General features: G+C 44.9%; 1 protein-coding gene across 2 annotated transcripts in view; it reads right to left on the bottom strand.

The window, feature by feature from the left end:
• Window positions 1–24,114, bottom strand: part of PXN (paxillin) — a 51,438-nt gene that overhangs the window by 20,880 nt on the left and 6,444 nt on the right. For both annotated transcript variants that reach the window (XM_085076094.1, XM_085076093.1), the window contains one exon: window positions 174–400. In XM_085076094.1, coding sequence (XP_084932220.1) covers window positions 174–400 — 227 coding nt within the window. The remainder of the gene's footprint in view (window positions 1–173; window positions 401–24,114) is intronic.

Here is a 24,114-nt window from a genome sequence, read left to right as displayed (position 1 = left end):
TTGCCATTTGCTCCAACCAGTTAGTTCTAATAAAAACTCCCACCTCCCCACATTTCCCCACTCTGTTCATAGCCAAATTCTTCATCGCTTCTTCCTCTTCCCTCCTCTTTACTTTCCTGAGAGGTCCTGCACCCACAAAACAAGCACCCTCCCACCCACACACATCCACTTACCTGCTGGTGGCCGTATCTGGGTGTGTTGGGTTGCCACTGGTCTACAGGGTCGGTCACAGTGCCATTCAGGGCCTCATTGGAAGGTGGTGGTGGCACTGGGGGTGGCACAGCAATCTCCTGGTACGTGTGGTTTCCAGTTGGGTAGGAGTAAGGAGTTTCCTCCGTGAGAAACACTGGTCGTTTGGAGATATGTGAGGTGGTGGATTCCAGGTCTGCCAGTAAGGCGTCTGCAGGAAAGCAAAAAAAAACCCAACAAAATGGTAAAAGCCTAGACTACAGCTTTGTCTCTTTCTAATCATTCATAAAGTCTGTATCAGAAGGTTTTTAGGAAGACTTTTCATCTAGGGTAACCTACCAAATGCCCTGGAAAACATTACTGCTGCCCAGGAATGAACGAGTTAACCAAACTTCTACTACAAAGAAAACACCAAGACATAACAAAGCAGCCAGAAAAGCTGTGTCAGTCTCGGATTTTTGCCTTAACTGGAAAACCACCCAACAACAGGGACCCATAGTCTCACTGCACCCTGCAGAAGTGCAGCCTAGGCAAGCCTGCCCAGAGATCTACTCCAACAGGATATTGACACAGACTAATTACAGGCCCCACATCATCACGGAGATATTTACTGTGGCCGCAGGCACTGCTTTCTGCAGGAAACAAGATCTCGGGAGGTGTTTTCTCCAGAGTCCAAGGTAGTGGAAGAAGCATGAAACATTCAGATCAATCCATCAGTGCAGCAGGAGTACATGTTTCAATCTTCCTAACAAAAATCTCTCTCAGTATATAATACAAACAGTTAACAAGCTTCCAGAGGCTGCCAGGTAAACGCTATTTCTTCTCCTGGAAACAATTCTCAACTAGCTGGGTGGAGACTGCTCACAAATTCCTGAAGAGAAGGAAAACTTCCACCAGCTAGAAACACTGTCACTCATGCCAGGCAGAGGACCCACGTCACACAGTTAGCACCTCTCAAAAATCTTGAAGTCCTGTCAGAGATGAGGCATAAAAAGGCATTCCCAGCTTTCTGGACTTCTCCCTGCAAACGTATCCTCTGCCCGTTCCCAACCCTGCACTCTTCTGTGATGACTCAAAGGCAAATCCTGACCTGTTGGACCTTCCACTCCACGAGCCCACCCTGCAGAGCCCATTGCAGTCCCTATGGGGGGGAACTCCAGCAAGTGTGTGCAGGTCTGCACTGTGCTCACTGTCCAAAGGAAACCTCCCTGGCCATGTGCCCAGCTTTCCACTGGGGCAGCAGCACCAGTGCACACCTCTGCAAGGCTGTTAGAGAGGAGTCAGCTCACTGGGGACATCGGCGCTCCCCGTGGAACAGCATCAGGACATACCTGGCAGGTCCCTTTGGAGATGTGGAGTTCAGCCAGAAAGCAGTAACGCACCTTCAGCAGAATTAGGAGGGGATGCTCTGTGAACCATCCTGGATCTCCCTTCCCCCTGCACAGACCCAGCTGCCCTCAGAGAGTCTCAGCAGGTCCCTTCTACACACAGCACATACTTGATGCTCAGGTTTGGGGCACAAGGGCTCAGCCTGAGCATGACCATCCTGCAGTGTCCCCCACTGGGTCACAAGGAGCTGGAGCTGTCTGATGGCACCAGAATAGCAACTGAGCAACTGCTCACACTAATGGCTGCCCACAGCTCCCTAGGCAGCACCTGCCAGCCCTGAGAAACTTCCTCAGCACAGCACTCCACAGCAGCCAATGCACTTAGCAAGCCTTCAAGAAAACGTATTAGAAGACGACAGTATTACTGCATTACAAGGTGAGGAAGATGCTGGTATTACATCCAGTCTTTCCAAAAAAACAAAGCATCACAAAAGAAAAAAAAATGCAGTCCTGCACTCAAGAGCAGAATACAACCATTAGCAAATTAAATACTTTGTTAAATTATTTCTATATGCCTTCCATTTAGTTAAAGATGCTCCAAATCATTAAAGTCACAGGATCTATCTTCCTAAAGGGGCCAAAATATCCCAGAAGCAGATTCTCTTAAGGCAGACAAGCATTCCACAGCTGGGGAAAAATGACCTGCATCTTCTTTTTAAGCAAAAGAACAGCTGGTGGATTCCAGAGTGAAAGGCACATACCTCCAGGGAACTGCCGATGAGCTGCAATTCCTACAGTCAGGCAGGTCCTATGACTGAAGGTTTCACACACACAACCTCCCAGAGAAGTGCTAGCCGAGAAGGAGTGGTTTTTGCTTCTCCCCTCCAATGACAAAGACAAATCAAACTCCACCAGGAAGTGAAAATCCCGTGAGGGTGTTGGGCTCCTCCGGCCCTGCAGAGGGGACCCAAACCATTTTTCCACCCTCCAGCCCTCAGTGCAGGACGGGCAGCTGTAACCATCTCAGCACAGAAACTTCCCTGCTCGGCTCCTCTCTGTGATGATCCAGGGGACAGACACACACAGCCTTTTGCTAATGACACAGAGTAAACTCGGCTACACGAACCGGTTTACTTTTACAAGTCTCTAGAAGAAGAGAGGTCTGGAAATACCAGGAGCACTGAACCCCATGGCTATGAAGGAGTTAAGATTAATGATTAACTTCCCCCACACCCTCCCCCTTCCTGACTTGAGCAAACAAGGCAGAGCCGAGGAACGGGAAGCGGAGGGAGGAGAAAAGCCTGGAGAGGAATCACTCGGTTACTCAAACTGAACTCCAGCTTTACAACTGAATACCGAGGCAGCTGCACGAAGGCACCTCCCCAACCCGGCGGGACAGGAAAGGCTCTCACACACGGGTTTCCCGATAGAAAAGGACCTCTCCTTGTGCGTGCTTGCTCTCCCCCAAGTCCCGTGTTCTCCCTTCCCTGCGCCCCAGGAGCTACAAGCTCACAGCCACGACAGAGGGAAGGTCTTCCCCATTCCGTCCCCGTTGCTGTTCCCTCATCCAATCCCACCAGCAACCATAGCTGCCTGAAACTCTGCTGAAATGGGAAATTGCACCCGTATAAAGGGTCCAACACCAGCAGCGGAATGTCTCCGGGAAAGGCAGGGTGAGAGTGGTAGTGGCACCGTCCCACCTCATGGACATCACCCTGCCACAGGGAAGCGACTCGCCAACCCACAAGCACAGGCTGCAGGTCGCTCCCTTGGAGGTCAGCCCAAGGAGTTCTGCAGTCCAGAGTGTGACTTGAGGCAATTATTCAAAACCCAACCAAAAATTAACCAAACTGATTTAACATTTTGTTTTCTATGAAGCACTTGATCCCAAGAGGTCCAAAAGCACTGTGCATTCATTTAGGATTTGTGCAACTACCAGAAGACAATATGAGATAACAGTTGAGGGGAAAGAAGGGAGATTTATTAACGGAAAGAGATGCATTGCTCTCTACTTTGCAAAAGGGATCAGCATTTGTAACCCGATGAACTGTGACAGGGATGTGCCTTGTGCAGTGCTGCATCTCTCGTCACAGCACTGAGTTCACTACAGTGGCCACTCTTTAAATGGAATATTAAGTGCTTAAATAGAAATATTAAAGGCTCGATCGATTTAGTGGGTAATGAAGTGTTCCTGCGCAAGGTGACTCCTGAGGGACAGTGCTGCAGGAGGTGTGAATCAGATAGTTGGTCCCCGCAACCCGCAGGAAGCAGCTGACTGGCCCATCCCAAGGCAGTCGCTCGGGCCCCACCGGCACCATCCATCAGAGGGCACCACCAACACCCTCAGAGGGACAGAGCGACGAAAGCCACGGCAGTGCCCAGCTTTGCAGTACCGTCACCTCACCTGTTCAGCCCCGCAAGAGCCGGGAACCTGTCCCTGTTTTAGGCACACAGAAACTCTCTGCGGTGCCACGTGTGCTGCACCTCCCCACGGATTCGCGCATCTTCACAGCAGCACCCGCCCAGTACTCCGGAAACAACCACACACACTGACCTCACCACAGCCTTACCGCTGCTCCAAATACTCTCTGGAACATTACAGACACAGCTCCAGGAGGCAGAACCTCCCACGGATAAACACCACAGATTTAGTTATCTCCAGAGAACAGATTTAACCATTTTGTACCAATAAGTAAAGCAGACGGAGTTATGCCAGACCTTCAAACCATTGCTCCTCCCCAGGATCACCCCTCTCTCCACTCTCACCCCTACAACAAGCTACTAACACAACCCAGAGACAAAACGTCAACTCACAGACATGTGCATGGAACAGAATCACTTGTTTCCAAAGACTCGGTACGGCTCAGCCATGCATGGGCTGTGCACATAGAAATCTGTATTTTCCATTTCATTAGCAGGGTGCTGCTCAGGAGGGTGCAAAAGGGATGGATACCTGCTAAAACACCACCAACCTAGACACTCCTGCTTATCATGGCTACTCTGGAGAGTCACACAGCCAATAAAACCCTAGCTCCTGTGCACTGCAGCACAGAGCACCTCAGCATGTGCACAACTGGTCCTCCACGGGCTCAGGTAACCTGGCCAACCAGCTGGTAACGCTGGGTAAAAACATGAGACAGGACAGAGTCCTCCTCCCTCCACAGGGCAACCCAAACATTACATACTCAACTGAAATCATATTCAGGCCTAAGGACTGCTCAAACCAAATCCTCCCAATATGGGAGGACATTGGTGTTTGCATTCAGGTGGGCTTTCAACACAGATTTTCTTGTGGAGGAGGGACAGCTAAAGAATGATTCCACATTTGATACCTTTACTGCTACAAAGCACTCCAAGACATCTGGAGGTCCAGGGACATTAGTTTGCTCCTCTCTCTCTTTCCTCGCTTTTGCCAAAAATCATTTTTAACTATGAGGTCCTTGGGATTCTCGTCTAAAAACCCCCCACACCAGTCTGCACTGGATATGCACCACTGGCCCTTTCATACCAACTGCATTGATTCAAGGTAATTCCCAGCAAAAGCCAAAGCTCTACTGGTCATTTCGACAGCTCAGGACAAGAACTCTCACGCTGATGTCCAGTGCATTGAACCACTCAGAAAATATCTCTTCTACCACCAAAGTGGCAAGATGGAAGAGCAGGACAAATCCTGAGGCTAAGCCCCATTTACTCGTTCAAGCCGCACTGAAAAGAGCAAGTTCTATACTGCACATTCCTGTGCTATCTCTCCAGCCCACAGCTCCGTGGGCCGAGGAACAGCTCACGCATTCCAGGGGCTCCAACACAGGCTCCTTCGCCATGGCTGCGTGTCAGCACTCGCTGTCCTGCAGATGCAGTATCCTGCAGCAGGAACGGCTCTGTGCAGCCAGGGGCACATTCTTCAGCTTCCCACAGCCCAGGTCTGTCTGACAAAGAGCAGTAACACCAGCCTAGGGATCACAGCACTGTTCTACTATCTGGAACAGCAATGGGTAACACCGGGGCCCTTTGTACTGATGCACACATCAACAACACCCCTTTCTAGGAATCTGAGCTGCTCTACCTAGGTACAGTGAAGTCACTAAAAAGGAAAGTGTATTTATATATGTTTAGATGTATCTTCCCATGCATATCAAAGCATACTTAGTTCACTTCCCCTCTCCTGTGCATCTCAAAAATGCTCTTAGATTAAGGTGACACAGTGAAGCAAAACACATCACAGACTAGTTATAGAAAAACCTACATGACAAGGCATTGACAAATTCACATTTGCCAACTGACATCAAGCAGCTTTTCAATGCTAATTTTTCCTCAAGCACTAAATCTTCCACTATTCATAAGCAGTTTATGATTTTTCTCTTTTTTTTTTAAATGAAGCGATTTAGAGAAATCTAAATTTGCTTTCCTCTGCAGAAAGGATTTCCATATGCAGTTCATCTCTTGCAACAACTGAGGATTATTAAGCCATGCTGACACAGCAAATCACAGCATTATCAATATAGTGAGTAGATCAAAAGGATGGTGGTCAATTTTCTCCCACATCTCATCTACTGCTGGGGAGGAAATGGAAGCATAACTGAAGCAAGATGCTTCAAATGCCTGAGATACCAGCCTTTCATTTTCAACAGCTGAAAGCCACATCTGCACACCCATCAAACCACACGTTGCCTGTAGCTCTGCTTCTAGCATGGGACATCTGGAAAGTGAGTGGCACTGGAGACAGCATTGCTCATCCAGCCACCACACAGAGCAAATGCATTGAGCCACACAGTTCCATTTCCCCCAGCATCTCTGGTGCCACATGTCCCTGAAAGCCCAGACAGCACATGGGGAATCAGGATGAGAAGTCTGAGCACAAACTACAGTATTTCCTCTACTGCAGCTGCACAGAACAGGTATCTGCACCTCCCCTATTTTTCCCCCCGCCTCTATTTACCCAAATAAGTAGAACTGCTACAGCTTTTCCTGGTTTATGCAGCAGAAGATGCCTAGAAGACTGGCAAATAGAAATAAAAATCAAGATACCCATAAGGGCAGCTCTAAATGAGGACATGGATTTTACACGCTAATCATGTCTCATTCAGCGCAAGATGAATTGCAGACCTCTCATTTGCAGAATCACACACCATTCTCCAGCCCTTTTTTCTTAATGCCTGCAAGATGCTGAACTCAAATCCTTGATTTTTGCTGTCCCCTAAGAGAATGAGGGGAAGGGAGTTGCATCTCTAGAACTGAAGTCTGAGCTTGCAGCCTCTTTGCAAAATCGCTGAATGCAATCTTTAAAAATCTCATTAGGTTCAAGTAAGTCTTCTCTCCCACACCTCCAGGAGTAAATGCAGCTCCAGCTCACATATAAGGGAGACAGCTCAAGGCAGTAACCCAATCTCTGGCATGACAGTTTTACGTTGTGAGTAACTGCAGAGGAATGGGGAGCCTGGGTATATTTATCGTATTAAGTAGCCTTTCAAAAGAAATATTTGCAGTGCTCTACAAGACCTGCATCAAGACGACTTGCTGGAGCCTTGCTGTAGGACTTCTCACTGCCCTGGAGTTTGACTGCAGAAGGTGTGGGGAGCCCCAAACACTGATGGCAGGAATTCCCATTGTAAGAGCAGTTTTTATTTTTCTCAGCAAAATGGAAGAGCATCATCAGAAATATGAAAACCATGAACAGGTAAAGGGAGGCATCAACTTCCAGGTAAAAGGCATTTACCTACAGTTTCTTAAGACATTATATTCTAATCAATGCTTTTAAATGCAAAAAGATCAGAGATTACAAAAGCAATAAAATACAAAGGCTACATTTAAAATGAGACCTTAAAAACTCGAAGTGCAATTAGATGCTTTTAAAATCCTCAAGTTCTCCAGTTCACTTACATAGAAAGCACATAAAATAGCTAGGCTTACACTGTGTAAAACATTTAGAGATGACATTTAAGTATTCCAAAATTTAACCAATATGTCAAGAAGATGGTTAGAACACAGGACACATAAAAGCTCTCAGCTTTCTTGTGAAGCAGGGGCAGATTGTTATTTAAGATACAGAAAAATTCAAGACACAAAAGATAAGCCATTTTCCAGACCTAAAAACTGCTGGAGTATCAGTACAGAGCAGCCACTGGGATTTTTACTTTACATTGCCCAGATGAAGTTCAGATTGTATTGTCAGTATAATATTTCAGCTCTTTCTTTAATGTACAGATGTTTAATCAAAGCCTTGTTCTTTCTCATTATCAGGGTACTGGTGAAAGTTTTGCTTTGTGTCACTGCTTAACAAAAAGAATGTCCAAACTAATATCAATACGTGGTATGGTGAATTACAGTAAATACAATATCCATTGAATTCCTGAAGCTTCTCTGTACTTGGAGACCAAAACTGCCCCTTAGAATAAGCTAAACTTTGCATTTGTGGCACCAATTTACAAACTCTTGTATGGGTGCTTCCAAAAAGCTTAACAGCAAAGGCAGAAGCTATGCCTGGCTGCCTCAGGCTGCAGAGACAAACTGAACAGGGATTCATCCTGTGACAGACAGAGCTGCTGTCAAAATCAGGTTGTGGCAGCCACTGTGAATCCTTTCTGTGCCATAACTGGAATACTGACAGCCAAACCAGCGAGCCTTGCCCAGTACAGCAGCCTATGCACCCAGCTCTGACCACTATCAGCAAATGTCTAAACAAAGAAAAGACACTGCAGTGTGAGATGTGGTCTGCATGAGCAGCTGCAGCAATGACTGTGGCTTCCTGCCCCAACCACTGAGACCCAAGCTGGAGAGTTTATTCCAGAGCTTGTAGCCAACTAACTGGTCACAACTAACATGCACTACTACCACCCCAGGCCTGGAGTTGTAAAAGAGTGTGCAAATATAGCCTGCATAAAGCGATTTCAGGAGCTGTTTATCGGTAACTACTCGCTGCACATTTGGGGATGAACTGCAAACCCTTGGAGTGCTCTGGCTGTAGTTCCAGCAGAGCTGACACCATCACACACTGTCAGTGTAAACGGACAGGTGCAGGGGTCTCCCCTTTCCCAGCATGCAAACCCAGGCTGTTCCTGGAACTTGCCCTGCTGATCACCAGACACTTTCCAAACTAATTCAACTTACTAATCCAATAAACGTTTACTGAGGTGATAGTTTGGTTTTTTTTAGATAAACTCATTAAGTTTCTAGGAAGCACAGTTCCAACCACTCTATGACTTAAGCAGCTTTTAGAAAATGCATTAAAAAGACCAATGCCAGAATTGAGCCCTTGTTCAAGTAAGTGAATAAAACTTCTTCTTTAAATTGGAAATGCTCTACTTTCACCTTCAAAACTCAGGCCAGAACACAAATTGTAAATCCTGCCCATCCTGCCATTAGTTGAAAGAAATCACCTACCCTCCTGTCAGATTCCCATAATTCATCTGCAGCTCAGATGCAGACCAGAAAAAAAACACAGCCCGGAATGATGCTATCAGCAGACAGCACGAACTGAAATGTTCTGAATTCTGGAGACATCCCTCACTATCCCTCACCTGCCACTTCCCCCTGAGCCTGTGCTGACATTTTATTTTGGTTTTCCAGCCCCAGAATTGTGACATGGCTCAGTCCCTAAGGCTATACACACTGTGTATCCACTGGAATGCCTTTGTGCCATCTGACCCTAAGAGTGAGCTTTTGACAGAGACTCCTGACCATAAAACTGAAGATGAGCCAACTCTGTATGCTACAAAAAAACCAAGAGAAGCCATCATGTGAGCTCAGACCTTCCACCAGATCCCTCTGAGGGGCAGGAGGGCTATTTGTATGTGTGTGCTGAAAAACCATTAAATTCACCGCTAGATCCTTCCTGGAACTGCCCACACCACTTCCTTGCAAATGAATACATTTCTGTGACACCCAGACCTATAGGCTCAGCAGTATTTGTCTGCATGGTGAGGGTGTTGGAGTGCTGGGCAGCATCACGTGGAGTCAGCAGGTTCCTGTGTAGCCCAGCAGCTGCAAGGCTCTCAAGGGCACAGCAACACTGTTAGAAAAACAGCTGACCAGTTTGCAGCTTGACACCAGCAGTCCCTGGGAATCACAGCCTCATTCCTAGAGGGAGCACCTCGGATCCACCTCTTGTCATCTTGGATGCAAACAGGTTAGGAAATCCTTGGGCTGCTGGCTCTGCGCACATCACTGAGCTGGCAGGGAGGTCACCTTATCTTAACTAGATCCACAGGCCATGGGATCACCAGCTCAGCATGATGGCTGAGAGACACTGCAAGTGCTTTAAGATTGAGTCAGCACAGTTCCCTGGATGAAACAATACAAATCCACAGCGCTCCCTGGCCTACAGTCCAAGTTGTGTGAAGGAACCACAAATTATTTTCCTGTAGGACCAGAATTTTTCCACTGAGCTCTTTGAACACTAAATAAGACTCCAGCTTAAACCAGGTGAGAGAAATGAACCGCCACCTACAAAAGAGAAACATGCAGTTATTCTGCCTTTCTCCAATTTCCTTAAAACTTTCATGCCCTTTCCACTGTCTCAGAACAGTTCATTAGATGGCTGAGATAATGGAAGTCTCACAAGGCATGTAAGTGCTTTCATGGTCAGAGATAAATATTTGTCAACATGTCACATGCGTGCTGAGCATCCTCACAATGAAAGTGATTTGTGCTTCAAGTCCTTCTCCTTTCAGAAGGGATGTACCTGATGCTCCAGAGAAACAAAATACTGTTTGAATATGTTTTTCTTGTTTTCAGACAAAAAGCTGCTAAAACCAAGTGAAGCCTTTTGAAGTTCTTCAAATTAACCTCAACTGTCCATTCCACTGCCTTGCCTATCACATTCAAAAGCTGGCAACAGAAACACCAGGAAGAACAAACTCTTATTGGCACTGAAGATCTAAGGACAGCATAGACAAAAGCAAGGCCATACAAACCCAGCAAGGCTGGCTGTTGTATTCTTCACCTATTGCCTCCAAGAGGAGCACTCAACCTAAGCAGCAGCACTGTGACAGCTACTTTCAGAGGCTGTTCCCTTCCAAAGCAGTGTCCTCCTGTTTCTTTCCCACTTCCAGAAGTGCTGGATCAGGGGGGAGGGAAGGGTTATTTCCTGACACATAGAGCATCCTCTTTTTTGTAGCATGGCTTTCTCCACGCTTGAAGTGCAAAGAGACATCTTATATTTACTTCCCTCTGTTTATAGTCCTGAGCAGCAAACAACTCATGCCAAGAAAAAAACACCCTATGCTAAGACTGGCTGCCTAAAACTGAATTCCATGTTCCAGCTTACTAAACAAATAAATGTTTTCAGTTTCACAGCTACCAAAGGCTCCTGAGAATGCCAGATCCAGCTACACAAGCCTTGAATGCCTCTGCACAGAGATTCATGGTCATGTGAAGCTAAAACAGAAAATAATCCCTTGTGTGGTTCCATTCTACCTAGATTCACTGCACTGTCAGAGTCCTGAATAACAGGAAACCATTTTCAAAGCTGGATAAGCGCAGTCAAAAAAGTTCTTCCACAGCTCTATAACAATCTTCAGGAGAATGAGGAAAAGTTTGTCAAGGGTTTGCACTTCACAGCTGCAGCACATCCTGTGACACAGCGCATGCAAAAGCTGAACTGACCTCAACATTTGCTCAATGCTGAAGAGCACAAAGCTGGGCTCTGCTTCACTGGACAGAGAAGCTGGAGATTGCACAAGAGGACTGTCACAAGGTGATGCGTAAAACAGACGTAACCAGCCTTTACTCAGTACTCCAGCTCCTGACCTCCATGGATTCAGACCAGTGTGATTTAAGTACCACTGTCCTTAGATGATTACCCCACCCACAAGTTACAGCACTAATCACATGGAAGCCTTTTTCAGTCACATTTTTCAGTCACAGCTGCCACAGCTCCACACCCTAAACCTAAATCTCCACATACTCCATTTTGTACTGATAGAAGAGGCTGTAAAGTCTGCAGGCACTGCACCTGAATCCAAACGATGATCACAAATCAAAATCCTCAATTCAAAAATCACAAATCAAAATCCTAACATTCACACTTCCTTAAAAGCACAAAAGAAATGTACCTTTCAGAAACGGAGAACTGAGATGCAGCCCTGAACAGCCCAATATAACACAGCAAGTCCACATTATGTCAGAATAGAAAGCAAATCTGACTCTCGAGCCTGTACTAAAAATATTTAAACTGGAATTTCTCAGCCTGAATCTGCAGCTTGCTATGAGTTCCACCGGCCACCAAGTTTTTTGTCAGAATCCTCTCCTTTTGGTAGCAAATTGACTGGTGCTCAACAAGCAGTTACAGCTAGCCCTGTAAAAGATCACGAGGAACAAGTATTTGCACAAATTAGAGAGTCTCCATTTCTCTCCCTGTGTGTCAGCTGTGAAATTGGAAACAGCTTTGGACTCCAAGGAGGGTAAGTACAGCCTCTGACCGTCTGCTCCTGGAGTGGGTCTTATGCAAGATCTATTTCTGATCTCTGCCTGACAGCAAACACATCCTCTGGCATTTCCAGGAAGTCCCAGACAAAGGCAGTAGCAAACGGCCTATCCTGACCCAAATGTCTCTGGGAGGGAGGTGAATTGGCTCAGGCTAGAGTGAGGGACATGACTTTGTACAAACAGAAATGAAATAGCATCCTGGACAGTTTGGTGGGAGGAACAGACTGGAGTGAGTGTAAACATTTTACACAAACAAATAAACAGTTAACACCTCAGTACTGACCTGGGCTGGATTTGAGCCAACATCCTAGATGGAAAAAAAACTTTAATAAACGAAAACTATTAGTAACCAATATACTGTCTTCTTTAGTCCTTTATTTATCCTTATGCATGCAAAATATTAAGTTAACCCTCCTCATGCATATCAAGAATTATTTGCTGCTGGCTTCCCTCTGAAAGTTTCTAGAAAAAGTCCAACAGGATCTGCTCTTTTCTGCCAAAAAACAAAAAAAACCCCAAAAAACCAAAACAAAACAAAAAACAAAACAAAAAAAACCCCAACCCAAAACAAAAAAAAAAAATCATGAACACCAAACAAGCAGCCACTGAACTGACCCCTCAGGGAAAATTTCCAGGGCCAAGGCCTCTGGACAAAATACCAACTCCCTTGTATTCCTACAGGAAGAGGGGCTCAGCCAAGCCAGCTATCTGAGGAACCAGACCCTTCCTGCTACACCAGCATGCAGCTACTCCACAAGCACTAAGTCAAAACACAGCACTGCCATTCTACAAACATCTGACAAATCTGGTACAAAGGAGATCTCCACTAAACAAAGAGTCCAAGGATAGGAACAGAACCAGCAGGAAACAAGACAGTATGGATTTTAAACCACAGCTCTGGTAAAGGGAATAAAGAGAAGCACAAGGCTTGAGTGCAGAGGTGTGCAGCACCCAGCTACAACAAGCAACCCTCTACATGCCCACTGCAAAGAGGGCACACAAGGACATTTTTTAAGCCCTGCATTGGTATTTGGTTGGGATTTGTGTAACTGGACGTTGTCATAAACAGCATTGAGGTTACAACACATGCTGATCCACAACTGGATCACTCTTCTGAGAAGCTTCTAAGCAGTAGCTTAGTGTGAAATCAACAGTAGCAAATCACAACATTGTGAATGCACAGCAGTGGTCTCCAAATCTCTGGACAACAGCAATCCTGATGTGGTTATGTTCCAGAGCCGTCAGGTTGAAATGACAAGTCTGTGGGTTTGACCTCTCAGAGGGACTGCTCACAACAGCTGTAGAACACTTGTCACTTGGAGATCATAATTTGGTAACTGCTGATTCTAACTCATCTAGGGAAGGAAAACATGTTACATCAGGGTTTACAGTGCAACAGCACACAGGAGTTCCACAGGACAGAGAGGTCCCTGGAGTGAAGGACATAGATTCATAAGATGCAGAAAGGCAAATTAACAGCTCACCACTGCCAAAAATGGAGAGGTTTTACTCCCTCTTCCAGACATGTGCTGCTGCCACTTAGTTATGCAGGCTCTGGCTCTCACAAGACCCCTCTGTGAACCAGTCCAACAGAATACACACCCAGTCAAAAAAAAAAAAAAGCTAACTCTCTTCTTTTGGGGCAGTGAAGAGATGAGCACAGCATCTTGCTGAGAGTCAGCAAGAAGGGCTATGCCCAAACAGTCAGAGAGCACAGAAGGCAAAAGGATGAGTCAAAGTAAAGCCATCTCCCCTTTCAACGGCAGCAAGCCCTTGTACTGACTGAACTAGCAGCAGGACCACCACCTCAGACACCCCAGCAGCTCATACTGCCACACAGGTAACCACAGTCAGTAACAACATGGCAAAAGATCCCTCTGATCCTCTCCATCTGCATATGTAAAAATGGGTTTGGACACAGTCGCAGACAAAATACTCTCAGAGCTCACACATTCCGAGTTAATTATCTGCCTTTTTAAAAGTAACAGAAACAGGAGAGCATGTGGACCCTACAACCAATAAAGGGAAGAGTAGAATTTGCATGGTTATGCAATAATAGACATGGAACTTGAGGGGGGAAAAAAATAGCATCTTTTAAGCTGTGGAAATCCTATCCAAGCAGCATAAACAGATCTGAATATAGACCCATCCAGGCAAAGTGCCAGTTACAAAATTTGAGACACACATAAAGATGATGAAATAAAGGACTTGAAATACTAGTGTAAATTCTGAATTCATTAAAAGAATTCTGAATTCATTAAAAGCATTAGAAGCACAAATTCTGCCAATGAGACGTAAAGTGCCCTGGCTACCAGCAAAAAGAGGATTCCAGTAATAAAGAATGGGAACACTAAAGAGACTCTGTAATCATATCCATATTTAGTACAGTCTTATTGAGGCATTCCTATCCTGAAGGCTCTTAAATGGGATATCAGAATGCAGACTTGACAGATTTTAGTCCTTGAAAAGTGTACTTTTCATTAGCTTCAGCAACTTCCCATTCAGTAATACACATCTCTCCCAAGAGCATAAATGCAAAGAACATTCAACAAATGCAAATCTACCCTTAAAAAACCAAGGTATCTCAAGTTTTAAAAGCCTGTGTCAATAAGGAGATACAGAGTCACAGCAAATCTCACCCAGATAAAAAGTTAGTGTATCGAGATATAAATAAAGACTCGCTGGCTTGACCTGCCAGCACTCTGAAGTGGGTTGTTTCCCTCTTTTTAAAACGGGAACTTGTATCAAATGTCGTATGTGGTTTAACTGGCTTGTTAAAAATCTAATTACTAAGGAAGTACTCTCAAAATGGTGGATGTTTCTTTTAAGAAGTTTTCATTTCTGCAAAGGTTCTCTGCAACAGGGTGGGAGCAGACTTGGAAGCAACACCAAACTCTTTGTAAGCCAGAAAGTGTAAGTCATCATCAACAACTGACTTTACACAAAGCGCTGCCAAAAGCACAATGTAAACTCACAGAAGAGGGCAGGGGGAAATGACAACAAAATATTTCACATTTTTCAGTCGTGTGGATCTTGGTACTACTTATAACTATAATAGGTAGAAAGTTTTAAAATGAAGCTTTCAGTCTGATGAGCACTACACTGTAACTTAAAGATAACCCAAGTAATTGCAGATAGCGGGCAAGCAACAGATTTGAAAGACAACAGAGTACAAGCGGCCAAGAAGCACATGGTTAACAATCTAGTTAAAGCAGCTTCTTTACACTTTAACAGCAGCTTTTGGGAATGAAAGGAGGACAGTGTTTCAGAAATGAATGTGGGAACTGGTCCTCTGGTCCACTTTGGGAGATGTGGGTGGCAATTTGATGGAGACTGCTGATGGCTCTACAGCTGCAGAGTTCTGATTTAGGGTTGGTTTTTTTTAGTATTGGCAGAATGTGGCTCAAAAGTTTCACAATGTTATGATAGAGCTCCACTGAATGCAAGAAAATTGTTAAATCCAGGCAGAAAATTATTATTTTTAGAATTGGAGTATATTGAAGCCAGTGGATAGAGAAGGGCTGGAGAATGTTTGAGGTTTTCTTATCTCTTCCTACATGAAAAGGCAGATGACCCATCATTCTACCTGTCATGTGGTATCGTGACACAAGCAGTCGTCACAAGTACCTTGATTGTTTCAGTAGCAGTAAGAGAAATAATGAGCATTTTTTACCAAGAGCAGTATTAATAAAGCAATTAAACACATGACAGCTTCTTCATCTCAGTGCCCGGAACACAAGTTTTTGTTGTTATTTGATAAAGAAAAATTTTGTTCTATCAACAAAAGGATGTTACTCACAAGAGAACTCTTGACCACAGAAAAGAACTTGGGAAAAAAAAGATAGACCAAAGAGAAAGTAGATTTTTGAGAGGTAAAGATGAGTAAGAGAGACCGATCTCCAGCACTGACCAAAAATGGAAATGGCAGCAATACTGAAATAGAAGCAGCATGAGAATAAACTTCCCTTTCAGAGGTACATGAAATAAATCCTTCAAATTACTTTCTAAAAAAGGGTTTTGAGCACGATCTCTGATTGTTCCGCCACCAATCCTATGAAAAAAAGTCAACAATCCTCTGAGATAACTGGAGAGACTATTTTGCACAAGTCTGGAGAAGTCAAGATTCCCAGTGCCTACATTTCTGCTTTGCTGAAAATTAAGTTGACTTCTTTGTCTCAACTCATCACGTTCTTTCCTTCTATGCCCTGAACTAGGGCACAGAGGGAAAGAGATGAATTCCCCTATCACGAACCTAGGTGCACATGTATTTTATATGGACATGTACCTTTTCACATCACTATCATCCCATTACTGTTGGGTACTTTAAAATTAACTTGCTCCACCTCAAACCACACTGGCATCCACAGCCCACGGAGAAACGGAGGGACCAGGCTCTGCCACTTACACATCCAATGTACAAAGACATCTTCCCACACATGCACAGTAGCGCAACTGCCCCCTCACCAAGAACAGTATTTCACTTCTATGTTCATGACAAATCCAAGCCTAAGTGTTTAAAGTAGCTGGAAAACAGAGCAATTCCAACTCTTTTCCCCCCTCCAAGAGAGAAAAAAAAAAGCTGTTTCTGCCAAGCAAGTACTGAATACACTGCATTCCATTTCATTAAAACAATCATCCAAAATCCAGCCAAGAATTACATAAAGCTTCCTCCCTGCACTACCCCCAGCCCCTTCCTTCAACCCTCCTCCCCAGCAAACAGCCTTCCAACCCTGCAAGGACAGGACCACACCAGAGAGACAAAGCTCCAAACGCCTCACATCTCACTGGCTCTACCATCCCACATACAGCATTTTCCACACCCAAGCAGTACAAGTAGGGGACTCCATCAGAACCAGACAGCCCAGAAGGTCTCAGAGTTTCACATCACCACAGCTATATCATGGTCATCTCTTTCAAAGAGTTTTCTCCCTCGCATTTGATGGGAAAGTAGCATCCAACAAGCCGTTAACCAACTCTCATTCAGAAAAATGAATGCTAACCTAAAAGATTTTCTCTCTAACTCACACCAAGGCTGTTAAGCATAACCCCAAGGCAGAAGGTGCTGGAGGCACTGGATTTAAGCAGTTAAGTAGTAGTGGAGCAGCATGCCAGAGCAGCTGTTAGGCACTGCCCAAGGAAACTGCTCAGAACAGTCAAGCAGCAAATCTCAGATTAAGCATCAGCAGGATAGATTGAAAACTACAAGCTTAGGGTTGTAAGAACCTGACTGACAAATTCATCCCAAACTCCACACAGTCACTCCACAGCTCTCAGCCTGACTGACAGTGCTGAGCTCCTCATCTTTTACAGCAGAAATAAAAGGCAGCTTCTTCTGGCCAACGCAGCTCACCCACACACATCACTGAGTTGGCCACTGATAAGAGATTTCATGACGTGGATGAAATGGCATCTCATTCCCTCCCCCAGTGCTCCAGCTCTCTGCAGGGATCCTGTCTAACTGCTGGAGCTGCTCACAGCCAGGCAGAATAGTTCCAGCTGTGTGTCACGCTGCCTGACCAGGCCCACACAGCCCAAAAAAAGTCTCCCACATAAAACCGTAATGAACAAGAGCTTCAAACCAGAAGTACTACTCTAGGCACCCTACTTGTGGGGATCACCTCTGCCCAAAAGGGGTCATTTGCTAGCAGTAAGAAGAAAACCAAACCTAGTCCCAGGGCAGCTGCTGGTGCTGAGAAATGGACAGCAGCAGATGCAACTAATGGTCAAACAAGATGAGCAGCAGAGACCAGCCAAGCCATCATCTTCCAACTCGTGGGGCACCAGTAACCTCAAGCGACATGCAGTTAGCCTTAGGCTTTTTTGTCTGACCCAGCTGAAATTAGTGGCTTCAACCCAAAAGAAACCTTTTCACAGAGAAGCCTTGAACTTGTTCAGAACCATGAAAGAGGATAAAACAAGAGAGTATTAAGCCCCTAATCCACGGTAAATTATTTACAGCCCTCCTGCCCATGACCTTTTTCTACCTCTGGCTGCTTTTACCACCTCCAGCTCTTATTAAAACTCAGCCTAACCACAGTCCCTTGAACCAATACAAACTTCCCCGTAACACAAAGTGAAATTCTCTGTTCACCTTCCTCTTCAGCAATGGAAATAAAGCAAGATCCTATGAGAGCTCTAGACAGACACAGGATTAATTCTGTCTGCCAGCTCAGTTCTGTGACAAAAACATGGGACTGGTTTACTCCTGGAGCCCCCATACAGTCTGATTTATAGCTGAGCCATTTAAACACAATTCCCCATGCAAAGTGTCATTCAGAAGGTTTATTCCCTGGAGCACCATTTACTTTTTTTGATGTTCTTCACACAATTTGTAAAACGTTAGAGGCTTAAACTCGTGCAATAAACAGTAAAAAACCACAAGAAATCAAGCTACACTCCACTGCATGCTGCCAGCCAGACACTCAGTACCTCACCCAGCAGAGCCATCTACGCAAATGTGCACATGGTAATAAAGAACACTGTGAGCAGTGGCATGACAAGCTGCATTGGAAGACTTCAGACTATCTCATCATCATTCAAATAACTTGAACCGAACTTGTTCATAGTGTAGAGACAGTCCAGCTCAGGGAAAAAGGAGCCAAGCACTAACAATGCAGGCTGCCTTCCCCTGTGGCCTGCCGTAAGTTCTCTTGGCTCCTCAGCTTGCAGTTGTCTTAACTGCTTAGATAAATTTCCCATGTAAATTCAGAATAGTTACTGTCTGCTACAAGAAAAAGCTGTATTTGTGTGAGCAGAAAAAGAGTTTACCAGACTCCAAAACAGCACAAACGCTTCAAGATTCAAGGGAGACATAACCTCAGGGACTCAGTTCCTATAACCAAAACACCAACACCAAACTTGTTCCACATCACTCCAGTTGCCATTTCTACTTTGTTTCATCAGCATTTAAAAACACACAGAAGAGAGAGCACGGACTCTAACACCCATCAGCCAAGGGAGACTGTCCCCAGCCAGCTGGCTGCTGCTGCTCTGGGGCCATTTGCAAAGAGTGAGCATGAATGGGAAAAACAGCTAAAAGTGATACGAGAAAGCCATCACCCACCTCCTATTTTTATGGTATATCTTTAGCACACAACATTCTTTGAATGACTTCACGACGCTCTGTGGTAAAGGGAAAGACTAGGGTAGAACTATTGCGGGGAACTTGGAAGGGAAAGGAAATCTTTTCTCCCTACTCACAGCCTGTCATAACAGGGAATGAAGAAAGGATGAGCAATCAGAAACGCAGAGAGGGAACATTCAACAGGGCTGAGACAGGAATAAAAACTTGTACATCTAATTCAAACTTGCCACGGTAAACTTTTCCAGCAATGGTAACCAGAAAAGCTTGAAAGAAGCTTTTCAGCTGGAAGCTATTTCAGAAGCACAAAGATCTCAACCAACATTAACCACACTTTGCAGGTAAGGAGTAATTAACCCTGTTTCACAGACAGAGAAACAACATGCCTTAAGTTAGGGTACATTTTTGAGGCCGTGGATAAATGGTTACCTGATATTATACTAAACATAACCCACAGCTGAAAGAGGTAGCCTCACTTCCCAGTCCACCGTCCATGTAAAAGAAATGATTTTGAGAAGAGTCAGCTTGCTGATCCAGTTAACTGTCCAACAGTTATTGTGGACACAAGGAAAGGAGATGGCCACAGGGAACACCTCACAGCAGCCAGCAGTTAAATCAGGTGAAACCAATTTGAGATCACAACTTCACAACTTATTCTCTAACCCATTCAACTTCAAAGTGGAAAGTGATGGTGCTACTTCTTGCTCCCACTCTTTACTGGATGTAGTAGTCTTGCCACAGATAAGACAGTTCCCTACTTATCATTTTAAAATGCAATATCCTAACAGTCATGATGACTGTTGTTCCAGGGCTTGTAACTAAACCTCAGTTAGTCAGGACAGGCCTAAAGTGAGCAAGAAGCTCACTGCCTAAACCCCATCATCTTCTCCCAGTGTGAGGAAGCTTCCCACAGACAATGTCTCACTTTCAGGCAGCTGGAATAGAAGAGCATCTTCATTAACAGCTTCCGCAACAGACAAAAAGCTACACAAAGGATCAAGTATACAAAGAGGGAAGCATAGGCTGAGACCAGAGCAGGAAACTGGGACCAGAGATCCTATCCACTTGCACTGATTTTCCACTAGCACACACAACTGCATTCAGAATCTGCTCTGGCTGTCTCCAAAGCTGCAGCAGATTCTAGATATCCCAACTAACACATTAGTTCAATTCAAACGGATTTGTTTTGTGACCATGGACAGCCTTTTTCCTCCCTCTAGTTACAGACGTTTAATTTAAGGGATTTATCTATTTTAGCAGCAGATCAGAAAACCAACTCTGATTTATCCAGAAGTGCATTATTAGTCCTTGTTCTGCTGCCAGACTTTAGAATTTTAGCTGTCATTTCTACAATTTCACAACTTGTTTCATATAATAAATACACTTCAAAGGGCAACAGGTGAGGAAAAAGGGGTCCAGAGAAACTGAAGTATCTAGGGAAGAAAGAGAAAGGAGAGAGAGAGAGAGAGTTGAAGATGTATGAGAAGTTTCCCATTTGTTTCTCTAGTGGCAGAGATGGTGTCAGAGGATCAGTTTTAACCAGGAGGGCAGCTGAACACTTGGGATAAGTTGACCTCTCCCAGCGAGGGACAAAGGAGCTAAAGACAGCACAGAGTCCAGCCTTTCCATGGAAATAGAGCAGCAAGAAAAGAAGCCTCTCTCTGCATCGCACACTGCTTGAGGCAGAGGACTCCCTGTCTGAGTTGCTCAGGACAATGAAGTCCCTGTTTTACGAGGGGTCACAGCAGCGAAGGAGCTGAAACAAGTCAGAACCCCATTGTGCAGAGCATTAGTTCTGTTGACAGCCTTCTCGCCCAGCGGCAGGAAGGACTCAGAAACCTGAGCCAGTAGAAAGCCAAGGCACCAAATTACTTCACCAGTGCTTGCCCCCAATACCATTTCCTGGGCGTAGCTGACCATGAGTAATTTCACAGTAAACTTTTAGTCAAGTGAGCCTAAAACCCACAGCATATGACTCCCATACTAAAGGAACTGAGTCAGAAATGGGCAAGCATCCCCCTCTGGAGAGGGACAGACAGCACCACCCTGCAGAGCAAGCAATCTCCCAAATGTTAGGACAGATGACAGATGGAAACACATGCATCTCCCTCCACACTCCCATGAAAAATCAATGGCAAGACTGCTCCCTTTAAAGTCAACCCTGAGAGGATTAAGCACTGAAGAGAAGGTGGATTAGAGTTCCTAAAACACAGGGAAACAACTTTTAAAGCAAAATCTTTTGTGCCACTGAACCTCTGCACCCAGAATTTTGAAGCCAAATTGCTAGAAAAATCTTTCTACAAGTGAGCAAGCACACCTAAAGTAAGCTCACAATCTAGTTTACACACACAGCCAAAACACTGCCATAAATACGTCCCCATTAAACAGAAATAACTTCTTTGTAAAACACCTTTTACAAGCTCCAGTGAATGCTGTTTTGTTTTTGATTGCAAAATCCAGTTTAAAAATATCTGAAGCCTTTGAAAACAAAAATTTTAAAAAAATAGCAGTGGAGAAGTGAGAATTTCAAAGACATCACATGAAAGCTTCTAAAAGCCACACCATTTCTGTTTGGAGTTACCAAAAGGCTTCCCAGTAGTATTTGCAAACAACCCCTTTCAGAAAAAGGAGTCAAAATCAAACAGTATCTGACTAAAGCAAAATGTTAGGTTTCTCTTCTCCTATTTCTCTCACCATACATCCATGACACATTACACAAATTAGCCTTCTTCCTCTGCAACAAGAAGATCCTAATGGATCTGTTCCCTCGTACCACTTAGACAATGTAGCAGCACAGAACCAGTAACTCAACATCTAATTCAGTGTCTCAGATTGTCTGAAGCAAGAAAATGTGGTTGGTCACTTGTGTGCTGGAAGCACAGGCTGTGCTTTGGCAATCCCCTGAAAGGGACAAGAGCCCCAAGTCAGGATTCTCCCTCTTTAGGACAAAGCTGTACTCTCTGTGCCAATTTAAAGCACTGCAGAACTCATTCAGCAAACTTCCTGTCAAACTCCAAGCACATCCGCAAAATGCGCTTCCTTAGAGAGATTCGAGGGAGACAGTCTGGACAAGCCTGGCCAGCTGCTCTCCTCCCCCTTCCCACCACGGGCTGTTCTAGTTTATATCCAGCCCCAGCACTGCATGTCCTGTGCCACGGAGGCTCCCCCAGAACAACAGGGTGCACAGCTCCAGCCTGCAGAAAGTTTCCTGCGTGAGTTTCTTCAACACTGGGGGCGGGGGATGGGGGGGGAGGGAGGAACAAAGGGTTTTTTCCAACTCCAAATGAATTCCCGAAGCAAGACAAATCCATTCTCGTATGTTTCATAGCCTCTTCAGTCCAAGAACAAAAATGAGATACTTCTGGACCTTCATTTCACAGTGCACAAGTACACACTGATCAAATCCTCCAACTCCAGTGAGAGGGAGATTTTTGATAACGGGCAGGGAGTTAAGAACAGACAAACCAATGGTCTCTGTGAGGGATTCCCTCATGCCCAGCAAGGCCTATCACTCACTGCTCATTTCTGCACCACACAGATTCAGAAGGGAGGTGTGGAAGTATCTGAGCTGATTTTACTTGACATCAGCTCTGAACCTGCAAGTCCAGTCTCAATACCAAACTCCTTTTGGGCCAGAACTGTCCCTGCAAGCAGAGCAGCTTTGTCCACATGGCACTGTGCCTGAACCAACAAGTCTTGCCCGACCAGCTTGACTCTGGACAGAGCCAGCACAGACGTCTGTATCCATGGCACAGTTAATCCACAACTCAGATAATCCACCCATAGATAATGAGGAAAGAAAAACAAACAACTCTCACTTAAATTCGAAAGTCTGACTTATTTCAGGGGAGCGGCATCAGCACAGCACTGCTCCCTTATGGGGGCATCCCAAGGTGAATGGCTTTAGAGAAATAAGTGATCCATTTTGGAGCTAACAATGATTTGCAGAGGGAAAACAGCTGGGGTGCTTTTCCGTGGTGAATTCTGCACACCACAGAAAAGCTTAGAAAGAGAAAGGGTCACACTTTTTTTGTTCAGCTGCTTACTGTTAATTAGATCTTGTCCAGTCAGAAAGGCTGCACAAAAACTGAGACAGATGCAGTGTAATTAAGACTTGATGAAATCAAGTTGCTGAGACTAAAAGTTCTATTTTCAAAGTCAGATCACAACTTTAACTTTTGGTTGTCCCAATACACTTTGGAGCTCAAAAGAATGAACAGGCACAAATTCAGATCTTTTTCATAATTTCTTTGCAGTTCACCTCTAATTCTCCTACAGAGGAAAGAAAAAATGTTAAGAAACTGCAGCAGCCTATTCCAGCAACTGGGAAGTCCCACTACTACTGTTCAGGAATGCAACCATTGCAGTGGGCACAGTACAGCTCCCACGGTTTACTAAAGAGCAGGCTGGTGAGACACTAAACTGCCCCTACACAGACCTGTATGCTCACCTTGAAGGGCCATGCAGCAAGTCAATGCACAGGCTGGGTGAATCCTGTTCTGACTAGCAATGCATTCCTGAACACGCTAAGAACTTGCACCAAATCTCCAAGAGATAACCAGAATGAGGGATATGAGGAAAGGTAAACAGAGCTGTCTCCACTTAAAGGAACAAAAACCATGAGAAGAAACTGTAGTAGAAATTAATTCTGCTTCCACCACCAGCTATTTCACCCAAGCAGAGGATGATGTTTCACTCAAGGATGAATCTTTCGTGGGTACACCTTTCACCAGGAAGCCACACAGCAGATGGACTCCTTGCCCTGTAAATTTTATCATTAACCCAATTCAAAGTCTATTTTCCGAAGGTGTGACCACCAGCTTTATGCTAGCACTGTAATGTGAGCTTCCAGGTCCAGGAATAAACCTGCAATTTTCTTGGACAGTATGTTAACAGAACGTCTGGTTTCTATTAAAGGTAGGATGGAAGTAACGGATCACAGCCCCTCCCCAGTGTCTGATTTAATCAGTTTCATAAGCGGAACTCAGTCGCCCTAATGCCTCCCAGAGCACAAGGGATTTTGGCAGATCCACACCCTTTCCGGCTTGGTACCAAAGGAACTCAGATTCTCTAGATCTTTCCCTTGAGACCAGT

This window comes from Lichenostomus cassidix, chromosome 15 (assembly GCF_008360975.1).
Source record: "Lichenostomus cassidix isolate B80296 chromosome 15, HeHo_3.0, whole genome shotgun sequence".
NCBI classification, from domain to species: Eukaryota; Metazoa; Chordata; class Aves; order Passeriformes; family Meliphagidae; genus Lichenostomus; species Lichenostomus cassidix.
The sequence above is the reverse complement of the archived record's forward strand: the minus strand, read 5'-3'. Positions and strand labels throughout refer to the sequence as shown.